The sequence below is a fragment of the Microtus ochrogaster genome, chromosome 1, assembly GCF_000317375.1.
Source record: "Microtus ochrogaster isolate Prairie Vole_2 chromosome 1, MicOch1.0, whole genome shotgun sequence".
Taxonomy (NCBI): domain Eukaryota; kingdom Metazoa; phylum Chordata; class Mammalia; order Rodentia; family Cricetidae; genus Microtus; species Microtus ochrogaster.
In genome coordinates this window covers 38744042-38765907 of record NC_022009.1, presented here as the reverse complement: position 1 = coordinate 38765907, position 21866 = coordinate 38744042, and the positions used below count along the sequence as shown (strand labels likewise).

At 43.0% G+C, this 21866-nt stretch overlaps 1 protein-coding gene across 11 annotated transcripts in view; it reads right to left on the bottom strand.

The window, feature by feature from the left end:
• The window catches only part of Unc79 (unc-79 homolog, NALCN channel complex subunit), a 244519-nt gene that overhangs the window by 138395 nt on the left and 84258 nt on the right, over positions 1-21866 (bottom strand). For all 11 annotated transcript variants that reach the window (XM_026780832.1, XM_026780863.1, XM_026780869.1 and 8 more), the window contains exons 8-11: positions 10863-10927; positions 6582-6670; positions 5941-5981; positions 3565-3593 (exon numbers count right to left, since the gene is read on the bottom strand). In XM_026780832.1, the coding sequence (XP_026636633.1) occupies positions 3565-3593; positions 5941-5981; positions 6582-6670; positions 10863-10927 (224 nt within the window). The remainder of the gene's footprint in view (positions 1-3564; positions 3594-5940; positions 5982-6581; positions 6671-10862; positions 10928-21866) is intronic.

Here is a 21866-nt window from a genome sequence, read left to right as displayed (position 1 = left end):
AAAGGAAAGGAAAGGAAAGGAAAGGAAAGGAAAGGAAAGGAAAGGAAAGGAAAGGAAAGGAAAGGAAAGGAAAGGAAAGGAAAGGAAAGGAGTCAGAATGTGGTGTGTTACATCATAGTCTCTTTTAGGCGGACAAAGACCTGGAGATTTTAAGGGCGTACGTCACCATCCTCGCTACTAAATAATATAGTGCTGAGACTATGAGGCATCATTCCCAGAAACCTCAAGGACAGTTCAAGGTTTAGCCAGGCTTATCTCACAGAGATGAACCTTTAACTTGTGTTTAACTAAAGAGGTTTATAAGGGGCACATAGAAGCACATAGCGTTTCTTGAGGATTCTGTCAGGGTGGACTGAGAAGGCTAGGGACAGCCTGAGATGAATGAGCTTTCAGGCGTGCAGGATTTCGAGGGCGAAGAGAGACAAGCTAAGTCTGCTTATCCTGGCCAATTTTATGTCAGCTGGACACAAGCTAGGGTCTTCTGGAAGGAGGGAGCCTCAGTTGAGAGAATGGCAATAAGATCAGGCTGTAAGACATTTTCTTAATTAGTGATTGATGTGGGAGAGCCCAGTCCATTGTGGTGGTACCATTCCTGGGTTGGTAGTCCTAAATTCTATAAAAAAGCAGGCTGAGCAAGCCAGGGGAAGCAAGTCAGTAAGCAGCACCCCATGGATGCTCCTACCTCCAGGTTCCTGCCCTGTGTGAGTTCCTCACCTGACTTGCTTCGATGATGAACAGCGACCTGGAAATGTAACCCACTGTTTTCCCCTCCAACTTGCATTTGCTCTGAGTGTTTCACCATAGCATAGTAACCCTAATTAAGACAAGTTGGTTGCAGAATTGTGGGAGGGTAGAGGCCTGGCTTGTGAAATTTAAGAGGGAAGTTTTAATGCCTCGATTGGGGTCATTTGTTACTGAGAATTAAGATTCTATGGTTCTAGCTAGCTGGGGTGAAGAATCAGCTGTGATTAACAGTGTACAGAACCTGCTAAGGTGAGAGATTTGTTTTACTGGGATACTCGATGCTGGTCGGCTGGAGCAGAGAAATCAGCTGTGATTAATAAGAGACCAGCATTGTTGAGGTGGAATCTTCTGAGACGTGCTTCCTGAGAGTCAGCACACAGAAGCTGTGCTCCAGAGGGGGCCAAGGTTGTACCGAGGACTGACAGTCAAATTTGGAAGTGGAAGACTCACCTAGATGGTACTGGTTTTGAAGGCATAAATGGAAACCAGCTGAGGCTTGCTTGCCACTGTGAGAGGCCAGGAGAGGCCACTGGCAAAGATACCGCCTCAGTGGCAGTTGAAGGCCCAGGATTGAAGGAGTCATACAGAGAAGTTGAGGTTTGGCACCATGAAGGCAGCCTAGGAAAGGTTATTGGTGACAGTGCAGCCCAGTTGCATTCTGAAGATGCCAGCACCGTGGGAGCCATAGAATGGGCCACCACACTGAGACAAGCTGTGTGTGCTGCAGAGGGCAGAGGTGGAGAAGTGACCCAAGCCCTTTGGAGGAGTCCAGAAGACCATGAGTAAGTCCCGGATATTGGTCATTGCATGCACTTACACTGATGGGATTTTGGTTTGGTTTTAATCTGGTTGTGACCGTGCCCTGGATCTTCCCTCTTGAATAAGAAAGTCTCTAACTTTTTTTTTTTTTTATTTTACTGAAGCCTATAGCTGAGAGACTGAATTTTAAAGGAGATTTGGGTTTTTAAAGAGACTGGATTTTAAAGTGTTTTAATTTATAAAGATTGCGGGACTTTTAAAATTTGTAAAATGTTTCATGCTCTGATGTTGATGTTAATTTGTGATATTGGGGATGAACAAGAAAGAAAGGTGGTGTCTTAACAGTGATGTGTTTGTGTGTCAAGTTGGGTATGGGTCAATTGTCCTGCCTATTTTTATGTCAACTTGGCACAACTGAAGTCATCTGGAAGGAGGGAGCCTCAACTGAGACAATGCCTCCATAAGATCAGACTGTAAGCAAGCCTGCAGGGCATTTTCCCTATTAGTGGTTGATGGGGAGGGCCCAGTCCATTGTGGGTGGTCCCATCCCTGGGCTGCTAGCCCTGGGTTCTATAAGAAAGCAGGCTGAGCAAGCCAGGGGAAGCAAGTCAGTAAGCAGTACCCCCACGGGCTCCGCAGCAGCAGCTCCTGCCTCCAGGTTCCTGCCCTGTGTGAGTTCCTGACCTGGCCTGCTTCAATGATAAAACCTAGAAGTGCAAGCCACCCTTTCCTCCCCAATTTGCTTTGGCTCAGGACATTTCAGCATCGCAATAATAACCCTAACTGAGGCACTGTGTCAATCTGCTGCCCAGATTGCTGTGCTCTGTGCTGACCTTCGAGTTGCTTTACCCAGGGGCATGCAGCAGAACTGACGCTGTGTGACTTCTGAGCGTCGGCCTCAAGGGCCCTTGCAACCTCCTTTTTGGTTCTCTCAAAAAACTGTTGCCTGTGCATAAGCCCAGCCTGGCCTCCTGGAGAGTGAGACTTCTCATGGAAAGAGGGAGTCCTGAGACCTCTGCCATCTCAACCATTCAGCCAAGTCAGCTAAGGTCCCACACATAATATATGACCATCAGACCATCTGTTATCATCCAGACATCATTCTCTGTATTCCACACCCGTTACTTCCTCCTGAACGCCACCCCCCATCTCCACCCCCCATGCCCCATCCACCCACCCCCCAGCCACATACCAACAACAGCCTAATGCAAGTGTGTAAAGGAGCCTAGAGGAGTTCATTAGCCAAATTGTCAATCCACCAAATTGCAATCAATTGATTGCAATAACTGACTGTTGCTGGTAACCAGCCATTACATTTCAGGATGGTTTGTTAGCAATAGCAATAAATAACCAAGACAGTCTTCAAAGGTACACTCAAGATAAACCTCACAAAAAGTTTAAATGAATTGTACAAAATTCAAACAAGCAGGAGAGAATTGAGTGGGTCAGAATCCAGGTTCCTCGAGCAACAAGTTAAAGCTTTTGTCATAGTGCCCTGCCGCTTCCTGTTAGCTTTTCAACTACTAAAAAATAAGAGAAAATGGAATGGAATAACCTAAAGAAACTAGGTAAAATGGCAAAAGGAAGTTTTAGCAGAGGAATATTTAGCTAAACATATCATTGAACATGCACCTCAGTGAATATTTTCTACATGTGCTTCATCTAGGCATATTCTTGACATATATTAAAACTATATGCAACAAGTTTCAAAACAATGATTTTTAGCACTTAAGAAAGAACCTTCCCTAAAATTAAATCCCATGAATTGCATCACAATCTGCAGATGTTCGTGACTAGACTCTTCCCCAAAACCGCACATCTGCTTCCATTTCAGAGTACCGAACAAAGACACTGAGCACATGACGGTGAACAGAAGCAGCCATGGACATGGAGGCCATGTGGACATCACAATCTCACACAATACAGCGCTCCCTCTCTTCCACAAATGCACTGACATGTACACAGTGGGAAAGTATGGCGCGGAGATGAGGCAGATGTCGACAGATGAGTTTACACACAGACACGGAATCATGCCCCATCACACAGAGGGTGTGCGCTTACCTTTTTTTGACATATAGCAGATATTTCAGCTGTAAGGGGAAGGTACACAAAATATCAACAAAGAAAGAGAGCCCATTTTAAATAAGGGCAACCATGAAAAGTAATTAAAAAATACAGTCTTAGTAATGCGAACCAATGGATTTCATCAGAAAGCTTTGGATTTGCCTCATAAATTGTCATCGACATTTATTGGCCTCTATTTTTCCCCCAAAGCAAAAAGTATCTTTCTCACTCTTCTAATATTTTAGGTTTTATTCTGTGCTGTAACTGTCTTCTACTTACAGGTCTAATTTAACCTTCTCAAATATGTTAAGGAAATCAGTCAGGCTAAAGCCATACAACGGTGATCTCATCAGACAGTCAAACTCAGAAGTCTTACTGGGGACCAGGGAAGCCACCAGTGTTGAAGCTGTGAGAGCAGCAAGGACTCTGGCCTTTCTGTCTCTGCTCTTTCTGTGACACTCATGCGGAGTGATGGGCTGTGCTTAGCACACATCCATGAGATGGTCTGAAATGTCAAGACGAGGAGATACACTTATCTTGGTCTACTCTGACTTGAGCTATTGGTATTAACTAGTGCAAAGCAGCCTTGTGGTTACTTAGAAAAAAATCCTTCACCAAACATGAGTAGATCTATTAGATCAAGGCGGTCAAACTGCTGTCGACTAATGAGGCTGACTTTTGTGAGAGCATAAGAATCCTTTTCAGTTGGCATACCAAGTGTTTCCATGGAAACTGATATCTTGAGAGTAGTTGAAAATAATTTTTCCGAGAATTTATCACTATTTCCCTTAAAATAGTAAGGCCCCAAGAAATGGACTGGCACTTTATTTATAGAATAGTCTGTGTTACAGTAACTCAGAAGATTAAAGGAAGGTGTTTCCCAAACCCTGCCTTTAATTAGAAATTAATGGATACAAAATCAGTAAAATGCATAACTTGGTTCTTAAAAATCATCTTATATAACCACTTGATAACCTGCTGTTTGCATGCAATAATCTGACGAGAATGTCACAACTCTGGGAGAACAACCAAAAGCTCTTTCAGTTCTTCCACAGATGAGCATCATCTAAAAATGAGAGCTAGAATTCAGAAACATGCCTGATATTTAGCAGGGGCTAGTATTCTAGAAACTGAACATTGCCTACGCTCCTATAGAGCCAGCTACTCAGGAGACAAGAGGCTGATTGAGTCTGGGAGTTTAAGTCCAACCTAGGCAATACAGCAAGAGCCTGCCAGTTATGAAAACAAAAAACAAAAACAAAACAAAAGCAAGCCGTCCAGGGTGGGGCACGTTCAGTACTCGGGAGATAGAGACAGGGAAATCCAGGGTTCGGTGCCAGCCTGAGTGACCCTCTAAGAAGAAACCAACAAAATATAGTAGCACGGACTTCTGAATGTGACTGTCCAACATCAGGCACCAGAGGTTCACTAGGAAAGTGGCCTGATGCATGACTCTGTCCATACTATGAGCCCAAAGCTTCCTACAGATGAAGGAAATTTTCAAAATGTCCCTGAAAGGAAATGGAGGCCGACGGCATCGTTCTGTGTTACAGGTGGCACTCATCAAATTAACTTCTCTCTTAAAGTTGACATAACCTAATATTAAAAAGTAGGATTTCAAAGAAGTAGTGTACTCTAAATTAAAGCAGGAGCTCACGGCCCGTGTTAGCATAGGGCTCTCCTGCTTGTCCCTTCACTCTCTGTGTCTGTAGTCACAGCCTGTGCCGTGTGCCCGAGTGGGGGTCATTGTGCCTCCACCTTTCCTACCCATATCTTTCCTCAGCCTTCCTGAGCAATTTTTCTTTTTGAGACATCCCTGAAAAGGAGGCTGGAACACACAACTTCTCCATGTGCGGCGACCTAGCGACTCCTAGCAGACTCTAACAGGCTCCAAGGAGTATCGCACACCTTACCTTTTTATTATAATACACTAGATACACTTTATCCCCATCTTACTAATTGGGAGGCCAGCTCTCAGAGCAATTAAAGGACACTGCCCCCAAAATACAGAGCCAGCAGGAAAAAAAAAAGCACCGTGGTTCCCTTTCTGACCTAGCACAACACCTCACTGGTAGCATGTGTCCTACACACAGAATATTCCTCAAGACACAACTCAGCAGGGCTTAGGTCATACATGATGTTGATTACAATATCTAACCTTAATTTTTGGTAGAACTGATAGTGCCTTCCCTTGTTATTAAGTGTTTAGGCAATATTATAAGCAAGACATTGACATAACGCTGCAGGTCAGTGAACATCCCTGAAATATGAGGCTTTGGCTGCTGTCTTTATAAAATAGCACAGAAGGAGATAAATCAGCCATGTCATTAGTCATCCTTACTCATTATTCACCCTCTCTGAAGAACACCTTACCTTGTGGCAGGAGAACATCAATCAGCCACTCGCTGTGGTCCCTAGGAAGAAAAATGAAATTGGTTTCTGAGCTCCGCTGGACTGTTCCCCCTGCGCATGCTCGTCTGTGAGTTATAGACTACTGATTGAAGCTATTCATAGGGAGTGTAATTAAGAGCACTGTTGTATGAACTTTTGAGCATCTAATGCATCCCAGTCAATCTATAAATTATGAGCATTCCTAGTACTCCGTTGTCCGTAAACAATGGTTTCCCAATGTTAGTTCCGCCAACCCAGACAGGGGCCATAGACACGGAGCTGAGCGAGACCATGAAGGACAGCTCACAAGGACAAAGAGCCCACTGGAGTGATGACACACTGGCTTTGGAAACTCCAGGCTTCTCTAGCATCAGGCCTTCTCTACAGCCTCTTCTTAGAGAGGCTGCTTCAGAATCAGAGCTGCTCCATTGCTTGGAATTTCCTCCTTGTGTTCTCTAGAGACAGATGTGGCAACTTGTGTCCTTGATTGAAATCGCCCAAACTGTGTTAAACGTCAGATAAACAAATCTCTAAAAGTCACAGTAAGGCTGGCGGGAAAGTCGAGTAACCAACCTTGGGGCAAACAACTTTCCTTGCTGTCTGGTTCAAGGACTCATACCTACCCTGCAATCCTCTCGCTGCATTCTTCGCAGAGGTACAGTGGGGGTGGCTTATCACCCAAAGCCACTGATAAGGAAGGGTCTATACACATCTGAAACAAATGACAAGACAGAATGACCCTTCCTGCTCTGATGCACCACGTCCCCAGTCTATGAGATGCATACCATATATGGACAGAGGCAGCGTCTTATTATCAAGGTAGAAGAAACTGGTTTAGTAAACCACCTGCTCTGCTGAGAAGCCCACACTGGGGATGTAAATGTGCCTGCCAGGGTTCCTCTGTCTGGCTATTTGCAATTCAAGTACAAACACTGTCAAGAAATCTTCCCTCCTGCCACAAAACTGAAAAATCCCCCTGTTCTCAGGCTACTCAATTGTGTTATATCGGTGACAAACACAGCAATCTCTCTTTAGGAAAAGGAAAATCCATCATTAAGAGTTCAGAATCATTAGCTGCCATCCAAATGCTGGCAGCAGACGTCACAGGAAATCTAGTACCAAGGGGTGCTGTTCCTCATTCCTGAACCTCAACTCTCACTCACGCTTACAGTGCCCCATTTGTGCTTTTCTCCCCACCCCCAACCTGCAGCTCATTTACCCCATGCCTTGTTGTCTATGCCCCAGCAGAGACACAAGTGTTCATGTCACATTGTCAGGGTGTCTGAATGTTTTCAATCAAGTCAACAGTCAGGTAACTAACTGTGCTTAAACTTCCCATCAATTCAACTTTCTAGTATTTCAAAAGTCATCCTGCATTCTGTGCCTGCCTTCAAGAATAATACGCCTCTGATTTAGCTGAGTACCAGGTAATATGCCTGGTACACACACTCTTCTTCCTTTAGCTTTTTTTCATTTACTTGAAGGAGGAAAATAACCCACATTTACAACCCCACCTATAATTCAGAGCTAAAATCTTGAGAGGTTTTAGTGATGGGATCAATACCAAAATTGCTAAATTTAAATAATTAAGTCAACAAAGTTCATAAGTTGCATATTAGCTGATGTCAACAATATACTGTGAAATATTTCCTATGTAAATTTCTTGATTCTTTAGACACAATTAGTAACTATTGTTTGGTCTGTGAGAGTGGCAATTTTTTCACAAATAATCAAAGAGTAAGTATTTTAGGTTTTGTGAGCCATATACTCTCTGTCACAGCTACTCAACTCTTCAGGTATTGCATAAAAGCAACCACTCCGTAAGCAGACGAGCAAAACTGCATTCCAATAAAACTTTATTGATGGTAACAAGCATCAGCCACGTTAGCAGCAGACACATTAGCACCACAGGTTTGCTGACCCTGTCTTATATAATTCTCTGGGCTTCAGCCAATTTCATAAAGCGAACTTTAAATGGAACCAGGAATAACCAAAAGTAGAATGTGACATAAGACTCTAAGTTCTGACTTGTTTTCGCCCCATCCCTATGGCAACGGTTGGCTCTTCAAACAGTGCTGTTCCCTGGGACAAATCATTAAAGCCTCAGACTGCAGTGTCTGTGGCAGAGAGGGCTTTGCTGAGGACTCACTTGCACCCTGTGTAGAGCTCCTGAGCACTGGTATTTCACGCTCTTTTCCAGTAAGTCCTCAAAACGTCTGCCAGACAAAGGTAAGTTTTCCATTCCACTCAAAAGGAAAACTTCCTGGGATGTTAGATTGACAGCCATTAGAGACTGGCTACCTGACTTTTCACCTGCTGGTTACGTAATTAATATGTTTGCTCAGTTCTGTTCTACTAATATGTTTCTGTCTGGCCGTTGAATTAAAACAAACCAACCAACCAACAAGAACAACAACAAAGTGATTGTTGCTGGCAGGCACCATACCTTTAAGCCCAGCACTCAAGAAGCAGAGGCAGGGGGATTATTTTAGAGATTGAGGCCAATCTAGTCTACATAGGGATAAGGCTAGCCTGAGCTACCTAGTGAGTTCTAAGCCAGACAGGGCCACATAATGAGATCCTATCCTAAAAAATAAAAGATTGTTTGTAATCTATGCCCAATGTACAGACTCAGGAAAACAGATAAAGAAAAATTACAAATAACTCATGTCAGTGAATCATCCTCATCCACTCTGCGGTGACATTTTTATGGGTATCACTGGCTGGTTTTCACTTCCAGTGAGAACCTGTATCTAAACAGACTAAATCTATGTCAGACTACACGATCTCTCGGCTTCCCTTTCCAGGAAGCCTCAGGCATCGGAGTCCCTGCACCTGTGTGTTCTGTGGTAGTGGTAGGCCCTTCAGAGCAGCCATGGTTGCAAAGAGTAAACCCCGCTGAGCCGCGCCTACTAGAGCGCAAACCATGGCCCCACATGGGAAGCATTGCCCGGACTGTTGTTTTCTAGAAAGTGAAACACTAGAGACTTTTTAAAAAGAGGGAAGAGATTTGGCAGGAAGAAGGCACGCAATGAAAATATCTTCGGAGCAGATTAAGGTGGTGGCTGCGAACATTTGAATGTGCTAAATACCAACTGTTTCCTTTCACATGGTAAGTTTTAAATTTAAACAATTTCTATGTGAATTTCATCTCGATAAAGAAAAAATACCAAAGGCAGGCTGGCAGTGCCTGGCCTCCAGGACTGGGCTCCTGGCATAACAGTAAGGTCAACCCAGATGAATGGGCTGGGCTGCCTGCCTAGCAAAGGAGAAAATCTAATTTCTCCTTTCTGTGATTAGATGGCCAGAAAGCATTACTAACCAGGATGCCAGAGGACTCTAGAGAAGGTAGTCTCTCATAAAAGCAAGGAAAAAAATACCTGTGACAGGCAAGAAGCAGGGAGGGAAGACACAAAAGCCGTGTAGGTCTCCCTGCTATGAAAGCCACAGACTGCACGAACCACATGTGATATACTATGTGTTCACTCCAGCACCCTCATACCAGAGAAAAAGACTTTGAGCCCCACATCTTCTTAGCTTCAGAACGGAGGTTACATGAAAGACTATGCACTGCAAAGCCCCTGCTCCTGTTGGTGGCTCACGCTCAGCTGCTCTTTCTCTGGAGTCATTCGGTTTTCTGCCATTAAAGGCAAGCATCCAATATAAGGACACAAGGAAGTCCTGTGACAGGTGATGCACGGAGATGGCAGTGCTACCACCATCGCCCAGCACATTGTTAGTCCTTTGTAGTTACGGGATCTCATTTTACCTGGCGTTGTCCCTACACAGTGGCAGTGCTGGCTTCCTGTTATTTAGGCACCGAAACAGTCTGCCTAGACAAGGGAAACAGACTCCAGTAACACCAGATTCTCAAAAGCGCCTGTAAATGCTCCGAACTTCAGCCAGCACCCACTCCTTACAGTGCGACGATAACCCATGCATATCCTAATGTGTTCAAGCCACCCGCATGGCCTGCATCCAACAAATACAATACTATAAACAATTTTGTTTGCTAAGATGTGATTACTCCTCGGAACATCCAACTTCGAGTCAGTTTCAATAGGGTTGGACAATACTTATAGAAAAGAATGAAGCTTCTCTGGCGGACAATGAGGACTACTGAGAACTCAAGAACAATGGCAATGGGTTTCTGATCCTACTGCACATACTGGCTTTGTGGGAGCCTAGGCAGTTTGGATGCTCAACTTACTAGACCTGGATGGAGGTGGGGGTTCCTTGGACTTCCCACAGGGCAGGGAACCCTGATTGCTCTTCGGGCTGAGGAGGGAGGGGGACTTAATTGGGGGAGGGGGAGGGAAATGGGAGGCGGTGGCGGGGAAGAGACGGAAATCTTTAATAAATAAATAAATAAAAGAAAAGAATGAAGCTGAGAGTTAGGGTACCTGGCTCTGTCTTTAGTTTTATGCTAATTGCCTATTGGCCCCATGCAACAATCTGCTCACCTCTAGTGTGAACTACTGTTTGCACATTACCCAAATATCTCCCAGTCAACTAGCCCACATCCATGATTTGACTTCACGCCTTTGTCTATTTTTGTCTTACCGCTCTCAAATTTGAATAGTCTTATAGCAGACCCTCTGAAGTGGTAACTTATAAGGAAGGGGGTGCGGATCTGAATGTATTGGCTTAGATAGAAACCAGGTAAGATAAACTGTGTGTTCGTCAGCATTCTTCTGATAATCAGCCCAATGCTATATAACCCTTGACTGTGAATTCACAGCCCCAACTCACAGACACCACCGTTCCTCTTGCCCAAATACAGAGCCTGAGATGGACCGCAGAGCTCTTTTTACAGAGACACAAGCAACTTGCTCTGTTCACCCGGCAGTTTACTAACTGAACAGCCTAGAACACAGTGGCGGCCCAAGCTTGGGAAGCAGTACCTTCACAGCCGGCTTGTTAATTGCATTGTGGCATTCGATGTGCTGGCAGTGGATGGGATTCCAAGCTGGAAAGCAAAAGAGAGCCGGTGAAGATCTCTCACTGAAATTGAGACCCCAGTAAAAAACACACTAGATAGTTCACTGGTTTTCTTTCTCCTAAACAGAAACATCATCAGATGGTGTCCTAACAGACTCAATCACCTATGAAAACAAGTTAAAATCAGGCAAAGACACGGTGACTCTATTCACCTTCCCTGGGAAAGAACGCCAGCAGCAGGGAGAGCTCACAGGTCCATAATAGTCATGAGTTCTCAGGTTTTCCAAGGATATTTTCACTGGATTCCCCAACAGTTCTGCAGCTAGGTATGACAGTTTATTCAGCTCTTGTCACATAAAACTAAATTTTCTGGTTGTGATGGTATATACTGGTAGGATTTGCTGAAGGAAGTGGAGGCAGGAGGATCATGAGTTCAAAGCCAACCTGGGCTACACTTAAAAAAAAAAAAAGCCAGGGAGTAGTGGCGCTTGCTTTTAATTCCAGCACTCAGGAGGCAGAGACAGAAGGATCTCTGTGGGTTCAAGGCCACCCTAGTATACTGCACAAGTTTCAGTACAGAGAAACCCTGTCTCAAAAAAGTTAAATTTAAAAAGGTTATGTCACCCGATATTGTCACGGTCCAGGTAAATGCAAGCTGAGGCTAGACCCTGCAGCGCTAGGCTCCCGATCCTGGCTCACCTCACGGAGCATGCACAATGCCCTATGCTTTTAGCGCCAGCAGCTTTTCAAACAGGCAATGACGTGATGGGTCAGAAGGAATTCTCCACCATTCTAGTGCCCACCCCTTCTTCTTCTACATGTGGAAACTGGAAAGATGAACCTCAGCTAGCCTGCCGATACCTCTACCAAGTCCCTAACTCAGTCTCTATAAAGAATGAGGGCCAACAGGACGTGATCTGAGATGGACCAGGAAGCGCTCACAGCCAGCAACCGCCCTTTACACGCTCTGATGCACCGAACAGCACGCTGTCATTCCAAAGAGGTAAAATGTTTGTGTGGTTCAAAGTAGGCCGTTCTGAACGGCCACAGTCTAATCTTACGGGACTGCGGGTCAATTCATCCTAAGCACTGACCAGAAAACAGCACTCTAACCACAGGTTCGTATTGACTCGCTCTGAGGGAAAGAAATGAGCAGATAAATGAAGACTCACTCGGGTGTGGGTACCACATAACCAGATTCCTTTCCAATGTCACAAAAGCAAGATGTTCAAAGAATAGCAGTAAGTTTCCTTCTGCCATGGGAGAAAGTTCACAACTGCCTTGAGACAGTGACCTGCTCCAAATACGTGAGACAGACGCCCTCCTTCTCCATCCCAAACTCACGAAAGACATAATAGTCCATTCCAGCCTTCTTCCTGCTGAGTTCATAACGGAGCTTCAATCCTTCCTCCCGTGCCTGTCACCATGGGTCAAAGCTGGGCTGGTATATACAGTGGCGTCTGTTGACCCTCCCCAAATCCATCTATTATGAGAAAACTGTAATTATTCAGCCACAGATAAGGCTGCACTTCCAGGTTCTAAAGGCAGTCACGTGCGGACTGGAGAGCCCCGTGGCCCACGTGAGCGCAAGCATGGTTACCTCCACGTGCGGCTCAGCTAAAACCCTTGTGCGCATGCGTCAGTCGCCCATCTGCGTCATCAGTGTATAACGTAGTCAGGCCAACCCCCTGGGCGCATGTGCTAGGCAGCTTTTAAAGCTGGACGCGCCATTTTCTCTAATTTCAAAAACATCATATTTAAAGCATATCCACTGCTATGGTACAGTACAAATACGCCAACATATGCAGTAGCCACGACACCTTATCAGGGCTCTAATGACTTCCGCTCTGTGGACGAGAGATATATGGGAGGACCAATTCCTTTCGGGTTTTTTGTTGTTTTGTTTTGTTTTTTTAAATCCATTTTACCCACATCTTTGAATTAAGAACAGATTCTGGGATAGTCCACTTGAGTAATTTTTCAACTTTGATGAAATTTGTTAACCCACAGACCCTGAAAGCTCAAACAGTTGTTGTCAAGACATAGCAAAGGAAGACACAGAAATTCATTAAGACAGCCAGGTGGTGGTGGCGCACACCTTTAATCCCAGCACTTGGGAGGCAGAGGCAAGCGGATCTCTGTGAGTTCGAGACCAGACTGGTCTACAAGAGCTAGTTCCAGGACAGGCTCCAAAACCACAGAGAAACCCTGTCTTGAAAAAACAGAAAGCAAAAACAAAAACAAAAAAAGATCAAATTGAGGGAAAACTTTTAAAGCAGCCATTAAAAGCAAATGATACATTACTTATAGGAGGATAAAGATAAGAAAGACCACTGATGTCTTCTCAAAAACAATGCAAACCGAGACATAAGGAAGTCGAGCTAAAACTGGTCTGGAAGTTTCCTGCTTCCTTGGTAGCCTTCACAGTGCTGCTATGTAGACTGTGGGGTGAGGGGAAACAATCATCATAGACAGTTACCAGGGCTTGACCAACCAGGCAAGATGTGAGTGGTGCCACCTCTGTTTGAGTGTAGGCAGCTGCCTCCTGATTGCATTTAAGCCCACTCCACGGAGGGACTTGGGAGGGGATTCAGTGCGGAGGGAATTGGGAGGGGATTCAGTGCTACCATAAACAGTAAAAGCCTGCTCCTGGGAGAGTGGAGAGAGGGTCGTAAGTGCTAGTGGAGAAACTATCGTTGTTGTTTTGCTAAAAAAGCACACGATGTACCCATCAAAGTGTCTTCTAAATAACTGTATTTAAGTCCACAGGTCAGTGCTGCTATCAGCTTTGATTGGAGCCGCTTTCATTTGCAATGGACAGGAGTCATGCAGAGACTGTAACTGGTGTGGGTAAGTGATGGGAAAAGGTGCCTACTGAATGCTCAGCTATAAATGGGGCGCGCACACACACGCACGCACACACACACACACCAGGCTCAAGGAACATCATGGAAGCAGGGGCAGAGAATTTAAGAGCTGGAGGTAAATGGGGGAGGGGTGTGGAACACTGACTTCCAGGTACCACAGGGATTGAACTCACAACAGCTGTGTTTCCCTGCTTGAGGAAGAGCCACACAAACCCTGTCAACAACCTCTCACAGAGAGGGAAGGGACCCACAGTGCTGAAGATTTATACATAGTTATTGGTTTGCAGTAGAGGGAAAAAGTTTCCGAGAGGTGGGGCCGGTGGTAAGATTCCCTTGCTCCTGCAAGCAGCCCCTCCCCCAGGAGCCTGCAAGCAGCCCCCCTCCCAGAGGCTATATCCAATAAGAAAATATTCCTCAGAAATATGTACTAAACAACAGCTATTCAAGATAAAAAAAAAAAAAGGAACAAGGGCTGAGTGAAAACGCATTCCTATCTCAGAGTATGAGTCAGTGCATCATCGTCTGAAGGCACACTATGGCTTTAAAGGTACAAAAACCTTAGAGAGAGAAAAATTTAAATAAGTAAAAACTGTTAATCCAATATAGAAAAATTAAGCCAAAACGTTGAGAAGTTAGTAAAGAACAAGTGGTCTCATCATAAAGCGAGGGGCCAAAGATGAGCCCATCCAATCAGCAGACACTGTGAGTGACCTGGACAAGCGGCCCATGGCATGTAAATGATCTAAAAGGCAGAGATTGTGAAATGAGATTCTTTGAAAAAGCATGACTCTATCATATGCATATGAGAAACACTCAAAATACACACAAAAATGTGGACAAACAGAAAACTATGGCATGTAAACACGCATGCGTCGAATCTGGAGTCTCTACATAAATGTCAGGCGTGCTGACCCCAGAACAAGGAACATGAGCAGAAAAAGAACAGTTTTCCATAAAGATGGAAGGGTCAAGAGAGCAAGGACCAGAACAGCCACGAACACAGGTACATTTATTAAACAGAAAGAACCAAGGAAGGCATCGGTAATTACTGTTGTAAGTTCCGTCCATCTTTCTCCATTCAGTAACTGATGAAATGAACGGACAGAAAGTCAGTAAAATTGAAAAAATGAAACAAGATCTCACACAAAAATGAAATAATAACAGGATTCTCTGTACAACCGCCCTGAACACACATTATTTTAAACTACACAGGTAACATTTACTAAGACGCACAATTAGAATCAAAACTTTAGATGGCTTTACAGCACACAGGCTTTGTAAGCTCTCTGGTGACACTGGAATACGACTGGAGATCAACGACACAGAGGTGTCTGGAAAATCGCTAAGTATCTGCACATGTGAGTTAAAGTTCCCCTCCAACTCATGATATGACTCATGGGATTAACAACCACAAGAATGTTAGCATTCAATACCGAGATATAGCAGGTTCCTGACATGCATGAAACAACATTCAAAGGGAAACTTGTAGCTCTCAATTCTTATGGTAAAAATACAAAAAGACATTTATGCTGTTTCTTTATGAAGATGGAAAAATATAAAATCAAAAGTAATATTAAAAGAGAAAGAAATACAGACACAAACAGAAGTTAATAAAGCTAAAAACAGAGAAACAGTACAGAAAATGAGTAAAAAACAAAAACTGGTTCTTTGGGAAAATCAATGAACTGATAAGTTTTCTAACCAGCCTAGTGAAGAGGAAAAACAAAAAAAATCACGAGACGATATATAAGTTACCCATGCCTGAAGTGAAAGGTGGGAGTTATGCAGACCTATAGATATAGCTCATCTATGAACTGGATGAAATGTCCATATTCTTCAAGAGGTGCAATTTTAAAATATGTTCCAAAGTAACCCTACAACTGTCATATAAATTAAATTCATAACATAAACTCTCCCCTTTAAGAAGAAAAACAAAAAACAAAATCTCTGAGTCCAGATGGCTTCAGTTGGAATTCAGGATTCCATAGAAGAATAACTCCTATAAAAACTCGGAGAAGAGAAATTCTTAAGACTCTCCCAACTCATGTCACGAGGCTGGGATTACTCTGCCAACAGGGCCACAAGATACACAACAATTAAACTATAAATGCTCCTCATAAAGAAAGCTTCAAGAACACCAAACAAAAAATTAGCAATAAAATACAGCATGACAATATAGAGTTTATCCCAGCAATTCACAGTTGGTTCAAAAATGCAAATTTAATCGATGTAATTTGCCATATTAGGAGCCTATAAAGAGGAGGTCATATGGTCAGCTCAGCAGAAAGAGGAAATAGTTATTCCAAACGGACCTTCATTCACCAGCAATCTCAGTGAAGAACAGACAAGAATCGCCTTCATCTGATGTTTAAAAGAAGCATCTATGGGAAAATTATACCTAACACTATGTTTAATGGTAAAAATCTCAATACACAACTGGGAAGAGCAAGAATGCCCATTCCCAGAGTGTCCGCCAAACACTTGTGTGGTCCAAGAGAGTGCAGAAGTAAAGACAGAAAAGGAGGATGCAAGAACGGCAGGCAGGGGGAGAGATGAAACAAAGGCAGATGGATTAGAGAGAAAGGGACTTCAAAGGATCGGGGGCCTAAGGAGCTAGACAGTTAAAGCACCGGCCACTCAAGTAGTCGGGGGTCCAATCCACAAAGCTCATGTAAGTAGGGGTGCAGGTGGAGGCAGGCACAGGAGTTAGTCTGTAATCCCAGGCTTGGAAGTGGAGACAGGGGATTCCTAGGGCAAGGAGACTAGTAAGGCTGGCCATATCAGTGAGCTCTGGCTTTGATTTAGAGACCCTGCGCCATTGAATAACGGGGAAGAACAACTGAGGAAAACTGAAGAAAACCTGGGGCCTCTGAGTACACACATGCAACCCCACACATGTGAGCACATATCCATATACACAAGCACACCACGCACAGAGACACAGGAAAAGAAGGGGGAAAGTATCTTTATTTTCAGGGCACATAATAATTCTTAGAAAAAATCTTAAACTCACAGGTAAGATAATAAAACTAGCATGTGACTTTATCAAGGTTTCAGGTAAAAAAAAATGCATTTCAAAATCAAGTTGTTTCTCTATATTAGCAACAAACAAATAGAATATTAAGTAAGCTGTTGGTATAACTTGCAATAGCAACTCAAGCTATAAAACATTACAAATAATTTTAACAAAATAACTGTAACATCTATATACAAAAATGAGCATACACTGCTGAAAGAAAAATTTAAAATACCTAAGTGAGGGGGGTTTATTTTATGTCTGTAGGTTAAAAGACCCATCACTGTAAAAATACCTATCTTCCAAAATTAACATATTCAATATCCACGTTCTTATTAAAAATCAAGCAGATTGAGCCTGGCAATGGTGGCGCACGCCTTTAATCCCAGCACTCGGGAGGCAGAGGCAGGCGGATCTCTGTGAGTTCGAGACCAGCCTGGTCTATAGAGCTAGTTCCAGGACAGGCTCCAAAACCACAGAGAAACCCTGTCTCGAAAAACCAAAAAAATAAAAAATAAAAAAATAAAGCAGATTATTTTATAGAAGTGACAAGATCCAAGAAGACGTGAAGGGCATCACCTGATTTCAAAATATACGTCATTATGTGGGGCGTATGCGTGTGTACATTTCCTGTGTGTCTGAGCATGCGCATACATGAGTGTGTGTGTGTGTGTGTGTGTGTGTGTGTGTGTGTGTGTGTGTGTGTGTGAAGACTAGAGACCAATATCAACTGTCTTCCTCAACTTTTTGTCTCCACCCTATGTTTTGAGACAGGGTCTCTCCCTAATCCTGGAGCTCAGCAATTCAGTTGGCAAGCCTCAGAGATCCCCCCGACCACCTCTCCAACTCTGAAACCATAAGTGTGCGCCACCATGCCTCACTTCTTACATGAGGGCTGGTAATTGAAACTTGGGTCCTTCCACTTGTGTGGGAAGCAGTTTACTGGCTAAACCGTCTCTACAATCCCTCAAAAGTCGCTATAGAGCCGAAGTGAAAGGGTGTAGTTATGGCACTAGAAGAGATGTAGGAAGAAAGAAATACAGTTTTAGAAACAGACCTGAAAACTATGTGGTCAATTACTTTCCAAAGAAGAAAATCAAAATCATTCAATGTGAAAAAGATAATAGTTTTCAACAATTTGAGATGGAATAACGGGGTCTCTCTGGGGAGAAATTCACCATTCCTTCTCACAGTACTCCAAACGGATCATAATGTCAGATATCAAACACCAGGTGCACAGAAGACTTTCCTGATGGGCCTCTTGACGCAGGTCTGTAATCTCAGCTATCTCAGGAGGCTAAGGCAGGGGGAGAATCAAGGCCAGTCTAGACACTGAGTGAGTTCAGGCCAGCCTCTGTGAGACCATGCCCCTAAAAAACCAAAAGAGGGTAAAAGAGGGTAGGCGTGGTTCAGAACGGCGATTTCATCTGATATGCACAAGGTCCTGGATTTGATGCTTAATACTATAAGAGCGGAGAGGAAAAGGAATTCTTTACAACCTTCATAGAGACACAAGAACCACAAAAGAACATACTGATCAATTTTAATATATCAAAATGTAAAACATCTGTTTAGGCTAGCGATAGAGCAGCCTTGAAGGCAGCATGCCATAGACTGGGGGAAAACATATCTGAAAATTCCCCACTCTATAGATGAGCACATGAAATCTGTGTGTGCCAAAGCACATGACCTCTCCAAATCAGAAATAAAAACACATGGAAATTCATAGCTTCCTGGGGAGACTAACAGAGTGAAACAAAAATGGATTTGGGTAAGGCATGGTTAAAATGAACACAAACTAAAAATAAAATGGCAGAATTAGAAATCCTGGCTTAAAGAAAAAAAAATTTGTTGCTGTATCGCAGAACTTGGCCCTGCCTCTGGATGTCGGGATAACTGGGTTACACCACCACCATAGATTATTAGAGCTGGTTCTGGGCTAGAATATGTAGTAAGTTCCAGAGTAAGAGAGACTGAAGAGCTACGACTCTAGAGGAGAAATAAATACATCAATTAGTGATAATAATTGCTACAGATTACAAAAGATACAATTTTGACATGACAATCATTGGTATTCCTGAGGAACGCGCCAAAATAATTGGAAGGAAGGGCAGTGATTCACACTCCATTAGAGGAGAATGTCTTGAAAAACCACCCAGATATCACGTTGAAAGTGCTTCACTGGGAGCCAGTGAGGACAGTGGGTAGAGGTGCTTGCTACCAAGCAGGAGGACCTGCGTTCAAGCCCTAGAACTCACCTAGAAGGAAAGACTCAAATTTCACAAGTAGCCTCATGCATATGGACATGTATGCACACATACAAAAGTAATAAATAAATGTAAAACAAATTAAAGAAAGTGCTTCACATTACAGACAAATATCAAGGAAAAGATATTCAACCTCAAAATGCTCATGAAATTTTTAAAAATAAATGAAGAAAAACTGGGAGATTTCTGTAAAACACAAAAATCACAATGCTCTAAAATTCTTTTTTCATAATTCTACACAGCAGAAAACAATGAACAAATATTTATATATCTTTCACAGCGAAGCAGATTTTTCATGTGTAAAGAATTTTTAAATATGCCCAGACTTAGAGAACAAAATAAAAAGTATATTCCACTGCTGAGGATATTTTTTTCTTTATTCTTTTTGTTTGTTTGGTTGGTTTGGTTTGGTTTTTCGAGACAGGGTTTCTCTGTAGCTTTGGAGCCTGTCCTGGAACTAGCTCTTGTAGACCAGGCTGGCCTCGAACTCACAGAGATCTGCCTGCCTCTGCCTCCTGAGTGCTGGGATTAAAGGCGTGCACCACCGCTGCCTGGTTGCTGAGAATATTTTCTTTACAGTTTAGTGGTTAGTCTGCAATCCAAACACTTGGCAAGCAGCAAAACAATAACCAAGAGATCAGGGCAGCCCCCACATGGAACAGCAAGTTCCAGGCTTGCTGGGGATCTATGAAACCCTGTCTGAAAAACAACACAAAACAAAATAGAAATATTCTGGAACACACAAAAAAAGACAGAAAATGTAACCCATAATGGGGGAGGGGGTGAAAAGATGGAGATTTGGACTCATTCGGAATTAGGAGTAAAGATTTTAAAATAATTCCTCTAGGCTTGTTTAAAACTATAGACAGATTGTTAAAATGAGAATTACAAGAGATAAATGAAAATCCTATTATAAAGTACTAAAAGAAATAGAACATATAAAATCAATAATTCAGCGGGGTAGAATTTTAAAGGCATTGTACACAGCAAGAAGAAAGAAGGGATCGATGAACTGAAAGACCAGTCAATATAATTCTCACTGGAGAGCAGCTTGTTTTGTGTGTATATGTGCTCAGATGTTTCTGTGGGCGATTGTGTGTATGTTTGTGCATGGGGGAGAGGGTGGATGCACCCACGTGCATGTAGAAGCCAGAAGTCAACTTTAGTGTCTTCTTTGGTCACCTCATGCATGGAAACCGGGTTCCTCACTGGAGCTGGAGCTGACCCCTCACTCCAGGGAGTTCCTGTTAACACTTCCCTGGCACAGAGGACACAGACATAGACCAGGGCACCCAACTTATCATGTCAGTGCTGGAATCTGTACACAGACGCTCACACTTATACAGCGAACACTTTCTCAACTGAACCATCTCTCCAGCCACACTCCACTTTTTTTCCTCAAAAAACAAAACAAAACAACAAGTGAGGTGATGGTGGTGCACGCCTTTAATCCCATCACTCAGGGAGGCAGAGGCAGGCGGATCTCTGTGAGTTTAAAGCCAGTCTGCTCTTTAAACTCACAGTTTAAAGTTTCAAGACAGCCAGAGCTGCACAGATAAACCTTGTATCAAAAAAAAAAAAAAAAAAAGAAAAGAAAAAAGAAAAAATACTGAGTATGTAGATAATATTAAATATCTTTTGAGTCTCCAGGTGAGAAAAGAATAGACTATCCAGATAGGATGGCATCCAGATTCTTGTGATACCAACAAGAGGAGTAAAACCACATGCCCCAAATGCTCCCACACCACAAGCAGAGTAAACACAAGGACAACTGCAGTCCAAGCATGAGAAACTTATTAACTACCAAATACCAGTAAAGGTGCAAATTTAAAAAAAAAAAATGCATTACCTTAAAAGTTACACTGATTTTCTCTTAGAAAGAATAAAGTGACATAATTAAATAATTGTTAAATGAGAAAATCAACATTCACTAATTATAATGAAATTAAGGTAAAAATTTTAAGATAGCTATAATCCAAAATGTAAAAATGAAACAATACTCCCCTGTACAGCACTCAAGGATGTAGAAATTAAATAATACTTCCTGATACACCACATACAAGGAAGATCTAGCAATAAAATTTTTAAATAATCCGAATGAGTGTTAGTAAAAACATGAGACATGGGGGCTGGAGAGATGCCTCATAGGCAGCCCATCCAGAGAACCCAGGGTCAATTCCCAGCACCTATGTCAGGCAGCTCACACCCATCTGCAACGCTAGCCCCAGGGGATTGCTGCCCTCCTTTGGCTACGGTGGATATCAGGCATCCATGCAAGCAAAACATGTATACACATAATGACAAAAAAAAATTACAAGAACATTTATAAAAATACAGAATGTCAAAACCTGTCAGATACGGCAAATGTAAAACTTAGAAGAAACTGGTCATTTATAATAGATAAACAGAAATCATTTTAATGTTAAAATCAATAGTCTAAGCATTCTCTACAAATCTTCTTAAAAGAGAGAGAAACAGATAAAATTCAGCTCCAGGAAGTATTAAAAGAGGAAATCATAAAAGCATAACCCTTATCCATCTTCTCTGGTTTTGATTTATTTTAGTTTATATGAACATTACGATAAAATTTCAAGATAAGGGCTTTAAATAACTGGAAATGAAACTTCCTGGAACCAATCAATAAATGCAGATGCCAACAGCTGACCCCGTTGTGAAATACCCCCGCAGTCAGGAACAAGCACAGTGTCTATGCTTCCCCTTCTGGGCAACAGACCTCCTGCTCTGAGGGTCCTGGACCGGGCAACAAGGTGAGAAAACAGTGGTGAGTGGGTGCAGGTTTGAAAAGGACTGGCAGTA